This window comes from Tachysurus fulvidraco, chromosome 2 (genome assembly GCF_022655615.1).
Source record: "Tachysurus fulvidraco isolate hzauxx_2018 chromosome 2, HZAU_PFXX_2.0, whole genome shotgun sequence".
NCBI classification, from domain to species: Eukaryota; Metazoa; Chordata; class Actinopteri; order Siluriformes; family Bagridae; genus Tachysurus; species Tachysurus fulvidraco.
The window spans coordinates 34,911,188-34,931,819 of NC_062519.1; the positions used below are offsets into that span (position 1 = coordinate 34,911,188).

Here is a 20,632-nt window from a genome sequence, read left to right on the forward strand (position 1 = left end):
ACAGGCTTTTTACAGAGTCTTGTGCTGAACACTATTACAGAATGTAAGATTTGAACAAACAGATGTACAGTTTAAAGGAATGGCTCCATCAAATTCTACTCAAAGAGCCAAAATATGCTCTCTGATGGTTTTGACTTCAGCTGAGAATCTAATTTAGGCAAGTTGAAAACACATAAGGCCTGTGGTTAAGCATCACGTACACTAAAGCAGACTTACACATTTACATTTCTGGCATTTAGCAGACACCCTAAAGAGTAACCCTTATACAGTGATATCACGGATATAATAAGTTTAACAGACTTATTTCAATTTATACAACTGAGGAATTGAGGGTTAAGAGCCTTGCTCAGGGGCCCAGCAGTGGCAGCTTGGTGGACCTGGGATTCGAACCCATGACCCAGCACCTTATCCACTGGGCAAAAAAGCTTCAGTGTGCTGCCAAGTTTCAGTGAATATTATATAATAAAAGGTGTGTTTCTTTTTTTTTAACAAATGCATTAACAGACCAAGGGAAACAATGATATGATAATTATCATGGTGTGTCGCACCATCACAAAGGACATTGGACGTATAGTGAACGTAGGCTACGATTACACTCAAACATTTTTCACACCTGACCATCACATCCATATGTGGTTCTACCCTAAAGAAACCTGATGGTTCTACCCTGGTAGCATCACAACTTGTCTTGACTGGAACTAAGTGGCTCCAGCATGATGATGCTTCTGTGCACAAAGCAAGATCCGTGAAGCTGGAGAAGAACCACCCAAGATTCCTGCACATAACTAATGCTCTTGTGGTGGTTTGATGGTCATGCTCCCTAGAGTTCTTACAGCAGCAAATGTGGGACTGATCTGGAAAAAGCACAGTACCACAGTGTACCAAATGAAACTAATATCATAAAGAGAGATTAGTATAGTTTACTTAAAATATATACACTACCTGCTAAAACCTTGCACCAGGGATATTGTCCATCCCTGAGAACAATTACATTGAATACTGCATACAAAAGACAACTTTTAACAAACTTTTTTTCCCATTTATTAATATATAACCTTTTTCCCAGTTGGATGGGGGCTAACCGAACAAGTACAAAATGAGCCCCAAACAGATGGTGTGTAACATTGAGGAAGAGCAGTCCATAAGTCCCAAAGGTGAGGTGATGGGCAAACTCCCATCCCTTTCGCCACACAGCATGGCTCCTCCATGGAGGAATGATCGATCAAGGTCCTGCAAATTGCTTTACAATATTAAAGGTCTAACAAGAAGAAAAACAAAAACAAAACAAAAAAAAAAACCCACAAAAAAACCGTGTGCAGATTTGGTGAGAAAAAACAAAACAACTCTGTGACTATGTGACTATTTCTACCTGACTAGGAAAAAAGTTGGAGCATTGTAAATAAACCGACTGTCAGTACCTCATTCCTAATGTTCATGACTGCCTGCATACAAAAACACCTACAGCAACTGTGCAAAAAAATCTTTGGTAACCAAATTAAGTGAGTATCAGAAAAACAAATGAACAACTCTATGACCAAGATGGATCGAATGAATACAATCTAATATACACAATGGCAGTCTGATAACGCTACACAAGACTGCATATTCAATAAATTAGACAGCGGGAATGAGTCGGAAAGTCAAAACCTAGATCCAGCAGTTCTGTTCACATAAGTAACAATTCAAGAAATGAAAGAAACAAAAACAAAAAACAAACAAAAACAGTGTCATTACAGAAGAAAAGAGGGATCGACAGAAATGCAGACATGGTTTATGGCCCTTAGTTGCAATAATTTAGTTATTTTGTCAGCTTTCCCAACAAACACTTGTGAGGCTTCCTGTAAACATTCACAAATAATACATTAAATTGTTCCTCTACACCACGTTTGCACATCTGAAGTCAGACCCTCATTAAAGTGAGTCTTTCCTCTCGCACACATGCGCACAAACAAACACACACACACACACACAAAATGTGCACATCACTGAGGTACACAGAATACTTAGCGTCCTCACATGAGGTGCCATAAATACAATGCTGCTCTTTTTTGGGTTTGTGAAAGAAAAACACACTTTGATCTTTCAACACTTGAGGGTCCATTTTATAACCAATTTCTGGCACTGACAATGTTCTTTGTTCTTGTGTTTTTTTTGTATAGTTTATAAAAGGAGATATTTGAAAATATATCCACAGAAGTCTTTTGTTTTTATGAAAAAATAAATTAGGTAGCTGAAAACACCATAAAGAGGAAGACAGGCAGGTAGAGGTCCTTGCTTGCAGGGCCTATACTGTCCTCATTGAGCCATTGTTTGAACTAGAGATCCTCCGGAAGCCATGGTCATTCTTCTCCAGCCACAGCTCAGCCAGCTGCTGTGTTGAACCATGCGATGAAGCTTTGGAGCCCAGGCACATCTTGTACTGTTTGAGATCTAAGTTGGGGTCACATATGACAGGGTGATGTACATGCACTATGCCAGAGTCTGTGCTCCTGAACAGTTTAATCCCTGACTGGACAAATTTGTTAAAGAGGTCCACATCTTCCATTCCCCACCCTTGGATAGAGACGTCAAAGCCACCCGCTTTAACCAGGTCTCCTTTGTACACACAGACGATGCCGAAGCCAAAGTGTCGCCACAAACCTGTTTTGGATGTGAACACATAGTGGTTGTTGCTTGGTACTTTTCCCGCGTAGACAACCTTTGGGTCGTACTGGCTAAAGATGATCGGAAAGTAGGTTTGTTCTCCTAATACCGTGTTTGCACGACAACGCTTGAGGAAATCGGCTGTAAACAATAAGTCCACGTCACAGTAGAAAAGCAAGGAGTCGTTGCTGAAATGGGCGGAGCCGACCTCCAGGGCCAGGGCGCGCGAAAAGGGGCCGGAGACGGGCTCGATCTCCATGTCTGCTTTGGGATATTTCAAACGATACTCTCGCATCAACTCGATCTGCTTCATGCGCTCAGTGTTGTTGTCTGTGCTAAAGAGGAGAATCAGCAGCCTGACATTCTGGTTTGGAATAAGGCAGATCTTCTCAAAGTTTGCCATAAAGCGTACAAATATGTCGTAACGTCCCGCCAGCGGCACAAGAATGTTGACTTTCTTCTCTTTGGGTTCTTGCTGGTCTGTGCTTGAGCCGCTAAGCTTGAAAGGCACAAACTTCTTAAGGGAGCTGGAGAGGAAAGACAGCGAGTCCGATCCCTGGTTGATCCGTGCAGCCAGTGCTTGAGCATCCATCTCGTCCTCTTCCAAGAAGTGGATCTTACTGAAGGTTTGCTGAAGATAAGCGTGTCTCCTGACAGGTACAGTCATGGTCTTCCCTTTGTGCTTTTTGTAAAGTAGCAACAGGTCAAGCACGTATTCGGCTCCATACATCGGATTAACCCTCCGGTAGCCATACTGAATCTCTTTGAAGTCGATGACTCTCCCTCGCGTCTTTGCATTGGCATTGATCATTTCCATAACCTGCATTATGATGTCGTCCAGTGCCATTTTCTGGGATGAGTCCATGCCACGACGTGGGGGCTGCCCATCCAAGGCAGAAAAAATGTACTTCCCGGTGAGGAACTCCCACTCGAGCACTTCCTCCCTCTGGTGTGGGTGAAAACGCATAAATGAGGGAGGCATGCCGAGTTGCAAGTCCTCTTTATGCACCTCCATGTTGCCATATCTGCTCATCTGCACGATTTCGCGGTGGAGCTGAATGGTTCGGTGGCGCAGTTCTGCGATTTTGCGGCTCAGCATGTAGCTGTGCAGCCGGTATTGATAAGGCGGGTTCTTGTTGGGATGGAGTGTTATGGCTCTGTGGATCTTACTGTTGTGCAGGTCCCGGATGTAGCCCTTCTTGTTCGGCTCATAGTTCTCATAAAACAGCTGCTGCATCTGAAAAAGAATATCACAGATATAATAAGTTCAACAGACTTTTCCTGTTATTTCCTATATTCATTTATCTATTGGTATCTTTATCTGTAAAGCAATGGAAGCAAAAACCAATGTAAATTGAAGATGACAACTGGAGAACTGTTAACAATGACTAAACTGAATAAGAATAAATGGCATCAGAAAAATGCATCATCTCCATTGTTGTGAAAAACAAACTTTTGTTGAAATGTGACAAAAGGCATCACGGAGGGGGGGGGGGGAGTTTTTAAAATGCTAAGCTCATTAGTCATATTCCACCAATTACTGCTGAACTACATGGACATCCACAGGCAGATTGAGGATTAAACAAAAGCCTTGGAAGTCATCAGTCTCAAACTGACAATTCACCATGCTAATTAAAGCGCTCGGTGAGAAATCTTGGCCTTCAAAAGCCCTTGAGCTTTATATAGCACAAGAAAAGGACTACAGCTTCTTTCCCCCTGGACTGAACCATTTTCTTGAAGAAAGTTACAGCAGAATCTGTAAAAGAACGTGAAAATTGGACTCCAGCAGTGCTCCCAAATCTACTCACAAAGCTAGAGAGGGATAAAGTTTTAAGCTATTTGGTGCCAGTACCCTAGGTCAAGGGCAACCTGCTGGGTCTCTGAGTGGAAGCAAATAGCAATCTGGCCCGTCCTACGGTCTGCTCGGGTAATTCAATTCAATTCAAGTTTATTTGTATAGCGCTTTTTACAATAGACATTGTCTCAAAGCAGCTTTACAGAACATAAACATAGAGCAGAAGGTAAACATAATTAATGATAAAGGAAATAACGAATAATAAAAAATAAGAATTAACAGAATAAAAATTCTAGATTATTATTAGATATATATAGTTCACAATGTGTATGTATTTATTCCCCTATGAGCAAGTCTGAGGTGACTCAGGCAGCAGGTAACAGAGGCCAACGGCTCCAATTAGCCGACCTCTGCTTACTTCCTTGATTACTCGAACATAGATCATTAGAACAACTTCTCATGTACTGTGACCTGGTCACTTTGTGCTAATGAATGTTGAGTAGCAGGTGAGGAAATACAAACCACTCTCATTTATGCATGTGCGTTACTCAAAATATACAGTCAGATGTGCAGGTAAGAGTCAACCAGGTGGCTGCAAAGTCATCTGAGGTGGCATAAAACTAGATTCAATACAGCTCTTATAGAAAGCTACAATAAGCCTACACAAATGGACACAAAATGCCCTGCCAAAAAGATCACGAAAGACAACACGAGTATCCTAATAAAACAAGTAAGGGTTTTCCTCTGATCGCAGCACATGGTTGCTTAATGCGACATCCATGGTTGTTTCATGCTTACTAGGATACTTATATCATCAATGTGAAAAGTTAAAAAAAAACAAGAACATGTAAAAGTATTCAGTCTATAATGGTTTCAGTACATGCCGATAGAGAACATGTACGTGTTCTGGCATTATAGCAGCTTCCCAGCACGTGTGTGCGTATTTTCCCTTAAAAAAGGAATTCTCTAAAACTTTAATCTGAGCATTTGTCTATGCACCCAGGGGTACTCGTAATGTTATTTCCTTGCTTAAATTTGCCTGTATCCTTTCTGATACTTTGAGACTTTTTTAATACCTTCGAATCCTATGGTCAACATAAGTATTTTTTATGAAAATATTTAAACTGTCACCTTTAGACAGCCGATACACTCCTGCAATGAAGAACACTGCTGTAATGAAAGGCCGTAAAGTTGCTTATGATTAAAAGACAGAACGAATTCACAGGCGCTGCAATAACATCGGCCTCAAAAGTCCCTGTGCCTAACAAAATAATTTATTGCTAGCCAAAAAGCATTTTCATCCCTACAGATGAAGCGAAAGTCGCTAGAGGAAAAAAGGACGGCGTTAGGATTTTACGCTGCATTAGAGGCTTTCGGTTTATTGATGCGGAGACCAAAGAAAGATGCTGAAGTATTAGTGACATTTTCAAAAAGAAAAGTAACCTTTAATCCAAACATGAGGTAATTTACTGGGTTTACTGATACACTAAGATACAACAACCTGATGAAGCAGCTTATAATAAAAGATCGTTTCGTTCCTCGGTTTACTTCAGGCTTTGGCAGCAGGAGGCAATTCGATAAGGTGCCATCTTTTAAGACATGTTTTCTGAACAGAATGATTTAGAATAAATCTATATCTTAAATTGTTTTTGCCGTGTGCTTTGACCTGATAGTGGTCTAATCCAAACACTGGAAATGACTGAAGTACTGCAAATGAAATTCAAATAAGAGGTCTGGGTTCAGTCAGGGAGGAAGCAGCTCAGGTTCTGTTCTCATATAAAACAACAAACAAGCAGACTATAAATAACGTTTGCCAGTTGAATGTGGAAATAGAGTAAAATGAGGAAGCACATGAAAGGAAATCATTTGCACTAGTTACAGAAGATTTGCAGAAGCATTGCATTTTCTTCCAAATTCATCTAGGTAAACATTAGACCTTATTAATTAACCATGCACCAATACAGCCAAGAGCAGCAACCTTTACTTTCTTTTAAACTACACACGCAGTTCCTTACATTCCTCCATACACCACCGAGTACTCTAAAAAATATGGGATACGCTTTTCTGATTCGCTCACTGTAAAGTTTTATAGGAACACCTGTACCCCTGCCTATCCATAGAATAATCCAATCAGCTGTTCATACCACAGCAGTGCAATGTGTAAATGTGCTTAAGGTATTATTCACAAATAAGATCAGAATGAAGAAAAATAAGTCACACCATGAGCATGGTTGGTGGTACCAAATGGGCTCTAGTGTTTCCTCAGAATATGTGAAAAAACATCCAGTGAGCAGCAATTCTGCAGTCGGAATAAGCCGTGTTGAGGAAATCTTTAGAGAAAAATGGCCAGACAGATTCAAGATGACAGGAAGTCTGCAGTAATTCAAATAGTAACAATTATAGTGAACAAAAAAAACATCTTAAATGAACATGAAATCCGAGGCTACAAATTCACCAAACCTAGACTGGAGAAAGAGGTGGTCTGGTTTGTCCAAATGTTCAGAAAGCCTGATGTGTTCAAATCAAGTCAAGAAGCTTTTATTGTCATTTCAACCATATATAGCTGTTGCAGTACATAGCGAAATGAGACAATGTTTCCCCAGGATCAGGGTGCTACATAAAACAAAGACAGGGCTAGGACTTGTCAAGTCAAGTCAAGTTTTTCTTTATTGTCAACTCTTTCACATGTACAATATATACACAAAAAAAGAATTGAAAATGTATTTCTCTCAGTCCCCAGGTGCAAAATATTAGCAATGAAATTTAAATAAAGTGCAAAGCATATGTAGATATAGTGAAGAATAAGCAGACCAAGTCTGCACAAAGTGACTGGTAAGTAAGTAGTCTTAGCCACATAAAGTGCAACTGTGCAACGTGGTGCAAACAGTGCAGGACCAGACAAACAACACAGACAAGACAGTGCACGACAAAAGACAGTGTAGACAAAAAGTTACCAGACAATACAAAAAGTACAAAAAAATACAATACACAAAAAACAATAAACAGTAAACAGAAACAGCGCTGACCGACCAGTGTAAATACTGTATGTTACTGACAGGAGCAGAACCTGATATGGTCTTTTACTGTTGCAGATCCACCTGAACGTTCCTATGTTCGCTGATGCTTTTCTGCTCAACATAGTAGTACAGGGGATGTTTGGGTTAGCTCATTTTCCTGAGTACTGAGACACATTTTATTATTCAGAAGGCTGCTGAGGTACTGTTACAATGCCACATACAGTAACTATTAGCAGTAGGAGTTTACATCATGTACACTTACAACCCTGTGACTTCCTCAATGAGTGGAGCAAACATGAAACAGATTTTAGGGGAAATTACTTAAACGTGTTAACCAAAATTACACAACATGCAACTGTGCCTCATTCAATTAGAAATATAGTCTCAAAGTTGCAGTTGTTCCTGCTGTGACGCTGCAATCCTCCGACTTTTACAAGTCACCGTTTACAGATTTAGTCAAGACAATCATTCTAGTCATCCGCGTTTGTGTTCAGCAAGACACCAGACCAACTTGCTTTGCTCTACTTCTCCCTCCTTTGCTGGAAAATACCAACTTCAAAAGAACCCATAAAAAAAAATTAATACTTGAAAGAGTTGTTGAAAAACCCCATCATTAGGCACATTCTCTTTTCCCCGAATTATGTTCATGTTTAGGCTATAATTCTCCGTCAGGCTCGCTGCACGCTGCGTTATAGATGTACATGTTAAACCTTGTGTATGTTATTTCAGGGCTTAGGCAAGGCTGTAATAAATCAGAGCTCAGTGACTGACACGGCTACGTCGAGGTCGATCCTTCAGGGGTGCTCCGGTGTTGTGCCTCAGCCTGAAGGTAAAGCACTGAAGTGAAAAACCACAATTTATCTGTTACAGAAAAACACATCACTTCCATTCGGGAAAACTAATTGAAAAACGTTCGTTTAATGGGCTCCACTGTTGCATAATGAGTGCTATTTAGAGGACACCCCTTGTGCTTGTTTAAGATTAGTGATTTCTGTCAAGATGCTGACCTTAAACAATACGGGACAGTAAACACTCGACAGCTTCGGGCTACGTATAAAAGTAGAACTCTAAAGAGGCACAGAGGGAGGCCCACAGCACGAAATTGCAGTTTTGCTTGTAAGAAAGATGATAAAATTGCCCAATTATTGTATGCGACCAAGTTTTCCAAACAGCAACTTCTGAGCAACAACAGAATGGAAATTAGGAGTTGTACCAAATGTTGCACCAGAATATAAACTCGCACTTAAGACAGTGTTGTGAAAGCTTGATACAGATCAGAAGTGTTGATTGTTACTACAGAAACAATAATACATCACCTATGCTGTTGTTGACGATGGATACAAGAGGGAAGTATATTTGTTTTTATGGAACATTTTAAGGAAGGAGTGTTCCATGATGTGAACCTGGCTTCAGGTCAAAAGTTTTAGAAACTTCTGCACACTGTGGTCACATGACTTTTTTTGTGTGTGTTGTTGATCAAATATGGTGGTATAAGAGGAGGACAACGTTCTAGGTTACTGGAAAATCTTCCACTTCAGCATGGTGACAGTAACAGTGCTGTTCACCAGGCCACAAAAGTCCATTATTTTCCATTAACAGCATGCCCAGATATGATGTTTTCATTTTTTTGCCTTGCCAACTGATAGCGGATTGATAACAGACTTGATGTTTTCATAGTTCTGCTATCACAACTGATAACTTCTTAATAATATTAGGAATCTCTCTGCCAATGCTTTGTCACAGTGATCGCACACCAACCCGGTCAGGTTTAAGGCAAGATAAAACAGGCTGTGTGAAATGAAGACGCTGTTTGTTTTTTTTATAATTATAAACTGGCCAGATATAATGCATTTTGTGTCCATTTGTTGAAGTCTGAAATTATCATTAATTTATTCCCACAGGCACAATAACAAAAACACTATTTATTGGAAAAACTATTTTATAGTGCTAAATTACAGTGTTAAGGCTTTTCTAATTGGCTGTGGGGATGCGTGTTCATTCGGCGACAAGAACAGTAGTGAATTCAGGCTCGTGTTGTTCGTTGGGGTTAGGTCAAGGCTCTGCACGCAAGTTCTTCTACTCCAACCACAGCAAACCATGTCTTTGTAAGCATTGCTTTATGAAAGGAGAATAGTCATGCTGGAACAGGTTTGAGCCTCTTAGCTCCTGTGAAGGGAAATAATGCTACACCATACAAAGACGTACACAATTGTGTGCACATCAACCCATGTGGCAACCGGTTTGGGAACAAGCACATATGGGTGTGATGGTCATGTGTTTGCATATTTTTGGTCACCAGATATAGAAATAAGATCCTTGGTCCAAATACATAAAATTGAACCATACCCAGAGCTTGGAGTGTGAACACTAGTATGTGTTTTAAAAATTCTAGGTTTAAAACGTGTGGTGACAATTTTTACATGACCTGCACATGATAAACTTTTAATGCACAATGATGGATAATTGGAGCAAACAGCTTTGACATTTTATGCAACAAGACACACAGCTGATCAGAGCCGTGAAGTTAATCTCTCAAAGCTGTACCGTTGGGTCTTTCCAGTGTGCTATTATTCACGTCATGGTTTGTATGGCTATGCACTTCTGTGTGCATGTTTAGTATAGTAAATGGAGGATGTTGGAAACTGCACATATCAAAAGGGATTATTCTACAGAGGCATCATTTTATATGCGCCGTTATGTCCGTTTTTGGGGATCCAACCAACTGTACCAGCTCCCAACGTCCTCTGTGGGACGAAGCCTTTGGACGTCCACTGAGCCGAGGCCGACTCTAAGAATCCTGAGACATCTCCAGTTAGACTCTGTGGTACTCAGGAGATCAGAAGTCCTTGAACCTCACACCAATACAACATTTAACTGACTGTATATTACAATTACACCCCCAGTGTCACCCATATGAGGATGGGTTCCCCCTTGAGTCCGGTTCCTCTCAAGGTTTCTTCCTTTACCAATTTAAGGGAGTTTTTCCTTGCCACTGCTGCCTGAGTCACCGCAGACTTGCTCATAGGGGAATAAATACATACACACTGTGAACTATATACATCTAATAACAATCTAGAATTTTTATTCTGTTAATTCTTATTTCTTTTATTATTCGTTAATTCCTTTATCATTAATTATGTTTACCTTCTGCTCTGTGTTTATGTTCTGTAAAGCTGCTGAGACAATGTCTATTGTAAAAAGCGCTATACAAATAAACTTGAATTGAATTGACTTGAACCAAGAAGTTCCCAAGCTTCTTGTTCGTAACAAAAAAAAAAAAAAAAAAGGAACAAAGAAAAGAGGTTAGTTCCTTATTTTTCGGCTTAAGGTCAGCCAAAATCCACTACAGAACACTAAAATTCAGTGTTTATCCTACTTTATAAATAGGCTTTTACTTAGGGGGGAAACTATGGCTGGATCCTTTGTTTTTTGGACACAACTTTCATCGTTCACTGTAATCAAACCTTAGGGAGGGAGATGGGCTTTTAATGAAAAACCAATGATTTAGCTGTCACCACCTGTACAACGGATCATTACAGAGAATAAGCAGTCCTCAGGGTCTCTCTTTAAAGAAAAGACTGCTTCAGATGGAAGGGAGGGCCATAGAAAATTGATGGCTTTGACTCTCACCTGATTATTTAAGGTCCGTGCACTAGGGATGAAGAATATATCAGGGCAGAATATCAGTGCACATAGATTCTCTGAGTGCGGTAGACAGCAAGCAGCCCCTTAATTGAAAAAGCCAAATGTGTTCTGGAGAGGGGAAGATGTGCAGTATAGTACAGATGGGTGAGTGATGATGAAATGCAGAGCCATGCACTAACAGTGGTGAGGGGTTAGGTGCAGTTGAAGCAGTAGGGTTAGTCAGTGTTTTTTGCAATAGCAGTACTTAGTGTTACTAGTAGTAGTACATGACCCAAAACTGAACAACTTGCAGGCAGAGGTGCCAGTCAAGTGATTAAGGCTCTGGGTTGTTCATCGCAGAATCAGGGTTTAAGCTCCAGCCCATAGTTGTATATGCAAAGAAAGAATTTCACTGTGCTGTAATGTATACATGACATAATAAAGGCTTGTAATTCATCTATTAAACTATCTTCAATATGCTAGTTTCAATAAAACATTTCTGGGAAATTTCAAAGTGTCCCTGATAAAGTGTATAAAGTTGAGCGCACACTGAGAAAATTTTGAACTGATTGAATATTGACTGATTGAAGTTTGATATTGGCTACATTTAGCTAACCATAGTGAATTTGTAAAATGACTAAACTTTCCTAGGTGTGTGCCTTTCCTGCCCGATGAGGACCCGACAAGCCATAGACAGGAATAACCACACTGTCATGGTGGATGTGGAATTAGTATTTTGCCCACTCTAGATTAACACTTAAATGAAAGCATTGGATTGAACCTGGCCACTCTATTATGAAAGGTCTGGCTGACTAGACGTTTCTAAACGTGTAATGAACCGTTAACGGAAAGGCTCTGCAGAAGTCAACAAAATTTGGTTTTAATATAAAAAAGAAAAAAAAAGCATGATGGTAGTCTAATTGAATGCTTCATATTTATTGTGCAAAAAAACAGGCTCTCTGTTTTGATGGAGTGCTTGTTACTCAAGACCTCATCTGAAACCCACACAAATGATGCTGATGTGATAAGTGGAGTGATGAATGGCACCAGCAGGATAGGGTTTCATTTCTGAATACAGCAGCAGCACTTAGACAAGGTGTACATTCTCATTCCCAGCTGAATTTTTAATAGAATATGCTGCACTGTGGCAGTAGGCGGGGGCAAGAAAATAACACAAAGAATGTCAAAGAAAAGTATGGCAGCAGAGATGTAACAGAATAATCTTGCCATTGTTTTGTGCATCGCAATTTGAGAGAAATGGATCATCTGTGCCTGTTATGCCCTCTAACAAAAGGGTTAGAGGGCATATATTCATAGGATCAAGTACACCTGATATCAGTTCATTAACTGATACATCAGGCGTGTCCTGAGTCAACAAGGGTGTGTGTGGAGAAGGGAAAATGACCAGACACGGAAGGCATTCACACAAAACATCATATCAAATCGGGGTAATCTGTCCTACTTCACATTGACCAGTGAGGATTTGGTCTAAAGAAACCAGCAACACACTGATAAGCCCCAGAGTGCAGCTCCAGAAACACTACCCTCTTTTAGGGTTACACAGTGCTGAAACTCTATCAGCTTCGGGACTCTGGGCTCAAGGGCATGCCACATGTACGAGGCCCATTTTGCACATTTAGTGTCACTAAAGGAAAACAAATCAATCAAGTCTTTAACTTGTCCCATAGACCCTATCTGGTATCCAGCCTGAAGTAAACAGATTGAGAATGCTTCTTGGTTTAGATAAGAGGAGATTCCTGGCACCATTTATTAGTTTTGGCATTCACACAAATCAATGACGCAAGCCACTGCTGTCCACTTGGTCAGTAAGGCTGGCTTCCGAGGGCAGGACGGTGTGATAACTCTATGACACAGACAGTTTTGCGAGATAGCACAGCTAAAACACACAATCCAATACAAATAAGCTTGCTATCTAAATCCCCTCTCTTGTAAAGGGAAAGTTTCTGATTCTGTGCTTTAGCGTGTACTAAAGTGAACAGACGCCACTGACGAACACTGCCAAGGTCTTATTCATGCAACAATAGCTGTATTTTAGTGTTGAATTCTAGAATTAGGTCAAATAAGGTCACTCGCTTTATACAAGCCATCAGAGAAAGCATATTTGCACTGAACAGATTGGCAGAAGCTTATCATTGCTTAGTAAGGACATTACAGAGGAAGAACACAGGTACACAGATCCTCTCAGTCCCCACAGAAAATCTTTGTAACAAAGAAAACACTGTCAATGGCCCTATGGGCTTTGGCCAGCACTGCTTAGGTCTTTGGGAAATGAAGATAAAAACCCCTTCAACAGAACCGCTGAAGTCTTTAGAAAAAGGGCTGGCTTGGTGGGATGGTGCTGAAAGCTTTCTCCCTACAAGCTTAGGGTTAGATTACTAACCCTGGCAAGCCTGCTTACTGCAGGGATTCCAGATCAAGGGGCTGAACAGGAAGTTGAGAGAACAGGAGCTACCATGGTGGGCCGATGCCGATCAGCAGCTTCCAGTCTGCTCCAAAAGAGGAGGAAACCTTAGGTCAGTCGTCCCTAACACTATTGTGACCATTGTCTAACAGACACTAATAGCCCAGTTGACATCTGATTGAAATGAGCTTTTCAAATTTTCACAATATCTTTAAGCTGTTATGTTTAAATGGGTCGAGAAGTAAACGGTGAACTTGATACTTACCAGGATTCGAGTGAGTCGAGCACGACCTGGTTATCAGAGCATGGAATAAAACAAAAGCACCTGCGCTGAAAAAGTGCTATGGAGCTCTGTGTTCAAAAAAAGAGACAGTAAGCAAAAACAGTTTGCAGCTGGTTTGGATTTTCCAAAGAACCAGCAGTAAATAAAAATCCCAAACCGCATTATTATTGAATTACATTGAGAATCAAGCATGATCAGAGTCATTTCTTACTATCCATTTATAAGGGGACGATCCATTTACAGACTTCAGGTTATGTAAACCTGTACAACTGTACTTAACACTGTGTAATCTTCCATTCCAAATGATGAAAATCAACCAGAACTTTTGGAGCGAACATCATAAGAGGCAGGAAGCGATTTTAAGTCATTTCACAGCAATGTGCTGTTAAATACAAACAAAACCACTAAATTGTGTAACCAACTTGTGATTAGCTTTCTTCTGCAATTCGGAGGTCATAAAAAAAAAATCTAATTATCTGCAGCCCAGTCCTTTGTCTGAGAGGGCCATGATGCCTTTCAGATGGAGATGAAGGACAGTCATCTAAAAGGATGAAAGCCAACCAAGGCAGAAATGCATTAGACACAATCATGGACTGAAAGAAGAAAAAAAAAAAAACCCTGCAGGTATAAATAATAGCTATATATACTTTGAGATAGGGACAGAAATAAAAGAGCTAGTCAGGCATGTGCCATGCCCAAACCACCAATCATGCAAAATGAACGAGCAGCCTACGCCGGGTCTCGTCTTTCCCTTTTAACCCTTGCGGAATTACACATCCTTCATCCAGACACGTCTAACCGAGTGCTTTTGAAAGGACGTCAAAGAGGTTTGATTGTCATCAGTCTATTATTTACAGGTTAATTGCTAGTGACTGCTGCGAGTTCACACAATATACCTGTTAATGTAGAAAATTTGATATTAACCAGAGGAAGCCTACAATTCACATCACATTCTTTTGGTTTTATCGTCAGTGCGAATCTGTTCAATTTTAGGCCTGTATACCTTGTTTGTAATGTCTTTTAGAAATGAAAACATGACACATGACACAGATGTTGACTGGTGAAAGTTATACAGTTACAAAATCTGTGGTAAAATTGTTTTATGAAATCAGAGATCCTGCTTTATGTAAAAAAAAATTGTTTTAGGGATATATTTCCTTTTATATTGATTTTTTTTTTGTTCTTTCATATTTAGTGTCTTAAGTTCCATTTCTCTCGTGAGTGATATCTAAAAATGCTCTTTTTGCTGAGAGCTGCCGCATTAAATTACACTGTCTTGTATACAATCGCACTAAAGCACCTTAACCTAAGTAAACTAAAAAAAAATATTAAGTAAAAATGTTGTGGTGCTAGACTCCACTTGACCATTTAAACTAGTGTTTTTGGAAAGTGCCCTACTCCCCCCCCCCCCCCCAAATAAAATAAAAAAATACATAAAAACATGCTATACTCAAAATCTTAGAATTTTTAGAGTTTTAGAAATTCTTTTACTGATTAAACCATCCAGATCCTTTCTAATACGAAATAGTGTAGTGAGCTACAAGAGTATGGTAGGAAACTGCTCTTTTATCATGCCGTGATTTCCCATTTGGTATTTTAATTTCAGGGATTAATCAGGTTCTCATCACATCTGTCCAGCTGTATTGCTCTCCTGCCATCCTGCTGTTCAAACAAACAGCAAGCACAGAGTGAGATTTAAATACCAGTGCTAATATCTACATGAAATCCCTCTGATGGAAACCTGCTGTGACAAGCCAAAAGATAAGATCGTACTGAGGGAGAACTGCTTTATCAAGTCTGACAGAAGTCTATCCCACAATCCTCCTCTTTCCCACTTTAAATATATTTAGCCACAGTGGTGAGAAGAGAGAGGAAGAGAAAACAATACATCGTTCTAGTGACACAAATCCTATAACATTCACGTCCCTAATGAATGTTTATGCCACTTCTGCAAACACCGAAGAGTTAGCGTCGGCAACGAATCAAAAAGGAGCACAAAGAAACATCCACAAGCGTCCACAACAACAGCTGGTATTTGAAGGGAGAAAAAAAAAAAAAGAAAGAAGTTGGAAAATGGATGGGTGGTGTTGAAAAAAGTACCAGTGAGAGTTTATATAGGAATAATATAATTTAAAGAAAGATAGAGACAGGAATGGTGTTTTAAAAAGGCCTGATTATATGTAATCAGTCTGCCTGTGTCTCTACCCTAAACAACTCCTACCACTCAGTCTGCTTTATAAAAAAAAAAAGTGCTTTTAGAGACCTAGCACATACCAAAGTTGGAGCGCCACAAATGGATGTTTAAACAGTATGGGACAGGTCCAGGACAGATTACAGCTGTTGCTTTCCACACAAACCCAAGCATGGACCAGCGATGAGGGCTGAACCACTTTCTTTAGTCAGAAGAAACAAATCGGTTGTAAAATCACTCTGAGAGAACCACCTTACAAGGCAATTGGTTCCCTTCTACATATGAACCTTGTTTCATCTTTAAGCTGTTGAAATAGCATGTTAATTTACTCATACTTGTAAAAAATGGCCTGAAACCATGTGACGTGAGACTAATTTAGGGTAAAAATGAATACAAATAATGAATAGTGAATAAAAATAATATCTATCCATCGATCATCCACCATTGGTTAGTGACAGATGCATTACAACAAAGTGATGACAAAAACAGAGCTCTTCTGAAATGAAACAAACGCTGCAACCCTAAGGGCTGGCTAATGGAACCTTTTTAAAGCAATTAGAAATTTAATGAAAAAAGATCGAGTCTAGTAGTGTTGTGTAATTTTAATGGCCATTATATAAAGTCGGGGGGGGAGCTAAATATCATTCCAAGTCACACCTGATTGAACACCAAGTGCGCAAAAGGAATTCTGTAGCGATATTGAACTCGATAAGCACCAAAATGTAAAGCTCAAAAATGTAAAAAAATTAAATAAAATAAAACTCAGCCCTCAGATTGTAGAGTAAGGTGCAAGTTGGGGAAAAAGCACACCAAAACCAGTAGGAGAATAACAAAGGTAGCGGATAGACGAGGCAGCGGGAAGACGACGCTGCTGTAGGCGTTACATGACAAAAGTTCATCATAACTACACTGTAAAAGTCAAAATGAAACCATGTGTGTTCACATGACACAGATGTTGACTGGTGAAAGTTATACAGTTACAAAATCTTTTAAATCTTGTTTTAGGGCCGAGATAAATAATAAATAAATGACGATTTAAAAGATGAGCAGTTTGTGGGGTTCCAAATGTTTAAAAAGGAGATGTATCGTGCTGACAGGACAGCAGAAGACTTCACAGCTGTCTGTGTGCCCACAAGAAGCAGAGAGGAGGGAAAACATGGAGCAGAACAGCTCAAAAACAAGCTGTTACGGTCCAGGTGTCTTCACCTTCGGTTTAGAAACGACAAACTTGATTATGATCACACATTCATTCTTAATCTGAAAAATCCAAGGACAAATCTTCTGGTAGTCGCCAACACAGATACTGAACCATGTAACCAATATAATAATGAGAACTCAGGGGGGGTCATGGACCAGACCTGCTAAGCAATTAACTCCCTGTGTTCATTTGTGTTTTATGCAGGTTTCAGTGCTCCCAGAAAGTGAACTGTTCTTTCTGACACGCAACAGCTTAACTTTACATTCATTTACATCCCTGGTATTAATGTCACAGAAAGCACAGCGAGGTAAAGAAAGAAAAACTAACAAAAAAAAAATAGAAAATGTCATGCTGCCCAGAGACAGCTGGCAGGGGATAGTAAGATAAAGATGGCCAAATAACAGAAAAAGATGGGCTTGTCATCTTGAGTAAATGAGGAGTAGGAATGGGGGAACATCACGACAGATGTTAGAGGAGTCATCGTGATGAGCAAGTGTCAAGGGGACAGATTACCCTGCCCAGGTTTTACACACGTTACGCTTTACACTTGACAGACGCTTGGCTGTGAACCCATTCTTTCTCAGCCATGGACGAAACATATGGTCTATAATTCCTAGCCTGTCGAAAAAGACGCCGCTGCAGCTGCCCCACAGAAGCCATTACCACCCCTGGACCAGCTCAGGACATGAGCAGCATCGTTCGATAGACAGTAACAATTTATTGTCACAGTTCCGTACCTTTCAAATTGCTTGCCTGCTTCCATGCCCACAGCTGGAATTCCAAACCAAGCTTTGATCCACATGGTGCACAGGCAAAACTAACTAATTGTGTTTACCAAGCTTCAGCAAAGCCAGCGTCAAACAGGGAAGCACAATGGGCGTCATGCTGGTCCTGATGAAGGAAGTGGAATAGGCACAGTGTGTGGCAGGATAATCTCCCTTTTCTCTGCCTGCCCTCATTTCATCACATTAATAGGTTAATTGCAAATGCAATTCATGTGAACAAAAGGCTTGAGGAATTGCAGGTGTAGGATTTGCACGGTTTAGAGAAGAGGGTGGGAAGGAATAGAGAGGGGGAAAAAAAAATGGAAGTCGGGTTTGAAATCCGTAGCCAGCTCCGTATTATCAGCCACCACAATATAAAAGCTCCATCCCAACCCTTTCCTGTTCCAATCTTTTTCCAAACCATTACTTTAAACCATTCAGAAAAACAAACTCAGCCTTTTTTTGGCATTTATGAGCACAAGAAGGAAAAGCGGCGACTGTTAAAAGCGGGCGCTCTCAAGGAAAACTGAGCGTCATGCAGAAACGTCTTGTGGAATGACAGCACAGCTTCTGATAGAGGTGTGCATGTGTGCGTGTATATATACACTTGCCCCATTAACTAATGTGGTGAGAAAATCTGCCCTCGTATTTTACCCTGCACAGCTCCAGATAGAGCAATTTGTGACTAAAAAAAAAAAACAGATTCCTTGAAAATGTGTTATGTGAGGAGTCGTTGCCCTGTCAGTACAATAACAAACAGTAAATCTCCTGATGCTGGTTGACGTGGCCAGAAAGTGGCTCATCCCAGAAAGAGCATTAGCCTTTGTACATTCAGTTCTGCTCAAATGTAAACACTGTAATCCTCTTTTTCTACATAATAATGATTTTTTTTTAACTCTTCACCAGTGCTACAATGCGATGTGCTTTAATAAAAAAAGATGACATGAGCTTTACTTTATATAATCACTCGAGGGCGAGTGGCTTGTTAACCTTTTATAGCTGCCGAGTTTATCCTGCGAAGCTCAAAGACTTTTACTGTATTTTTACCTCCAGCTTGCTTCGATCAGCAGTACGAGGTTTAGATCATGATTCTCAATCGTAGAGCAGCTGCTCTGCTGATCCTAGTCCTTTCACTGTAACAGTCTCTTCACCATTACCACTACACAGTTAATAAACAATATGAATGCAGGGTTTCCCATAGAAAATTTGTTAGTTAAGGCGGTAGGGTTGGGCGGGGCTTCTTTGTGACATAGACCACAGACTCTGTACTACATTTAACAATTATTAAAAACAGGCACGTGCAACCTAGCTAGCAGGTGAAGAACTCGAACAACAAAATCACCAGCTAACTTACTTTAAATTTGCAATAACTATAGACTAATACAATAACAGGCTTAAATAAACCCAAAACATAAGTTAAACACTTACAGTTCTCACGGGCACGCGTTTTATCAACTGGCAAGTTATCCTCCAGACAGTGACGGACCACGTCTTTCTCTCATTTCGGCCGTGTGCCGCGCGTGCCCGCTCGCGGTGTGAAGTGCGTCCGCGCTATTCTCCGAGATACACTTGACGGTCTTTTGTGCAGCGTAATTTTTTATTTTTTTTGGACGACCTAGTTAAGGCGGTAGGGTTTCCCAGCTTAGGTGGGCCGCCCGAACTGCAAAGTGCTGCAGGAAACCCTGGAATGAATTAATAAATAACACCAAATGACATGAATTCATATTCACTTTCTTTCTGCCCCACGTCAGATAAAACTTTACCTGAACAAAAAAATCTCTAGTTCAACCTTTTTTATTTTATCAATACTTACTTTTTTAAAACTGTACTCTAATGTCTGGCATGCTTTGCTTTCATCTCCATTTGCACTAAAGAATAAATAGACTGTGATTGGGTGTGTGGACAGCCATTAAATCAAAGGATGCTTGTCTTTATCTTGACTACATTTTATAGCATATAGTTAGTCTTGTGTCTTGTAACAAACCCGCTGTGTTTTGTTTATATTAGTTCTTGTACCTATCCAGGGAAACAAACCCTTACTTTCATGGGTAGAAACATGAGATAAGTAACACACACACGTGTCCGGGTGTATGTTTGCTGTGGAGACATGCTTTTCAGTGGAGACATGCTTTTCACTGCCATCCAAATGCAGCTCTGGTCCAGATTGATAGATGAGCTGAAGAACGCCACACTTCTCTCTGGCTGCCTTCTTCTATCTAAGCAGTAACGCATTTGGATGCAGTCCAAAAGGAGAGGATAGGAATGGAAGAGTGGCCAGCATTTATCTTACTGTCAGAACACAGACACTGTAGGCCCACTACGCATACTAAAGAAACCCGGTCGAAACCCATTCCAGCTATCGCTCTGAACAGTACAAGGCAGCCGAAAGAGATTCTAACTCGTCTCGATATCCTTTTAGCCATTACTCTAGGAGCTACTAACTCCCAAACTACTCAAATGTACATGAAAAGAGAAAAGCCAGCTTGTTTGATCCAATTCCTAAAAACAAAATAAAATGCCCGATAAGAATGTGATCCGTTTCCCTTTTTTTATTTTAATGTTTCTTCCAGACTGGGCAAGCCTGCTGTCTGCTCACCCACAAGACTAAACATTGCATTCCCCTTTGAAGGCTCTGTCTCTCTCTAAAAATACCTTTTTCAAAAGGTCATCTTTTCATACTTTCAGTAAAAGTCTA

General features: G+C 40.2%; 1 protein-coding gene across 1 annotated transcript in view; it reads right to left on the reverse strand.

The window, feature by feature from the left end:
* Window positions 1-1,017: 1,017 nt before the first annotated feature.
* The window catches only part of chsy1 (chondroitin sulfate synthase 1), a 48,452-nt gene continuing 28,837 nt past the window's right edge, over window positions 1,018-20,632 (reverse strand). The window contains exon 3 of the mRNA XM_027162320.2: window positions 1,018-3,880. Coding sequence (XP_027018121.2) covers window positions 2,285-3,880 — 1,596 coding nt within the window. The 3' untranslated portion in view covers window positions 1,018-2,284. The remainder of the gene's footprint in view (window positions 3,881-20,632) is intronic.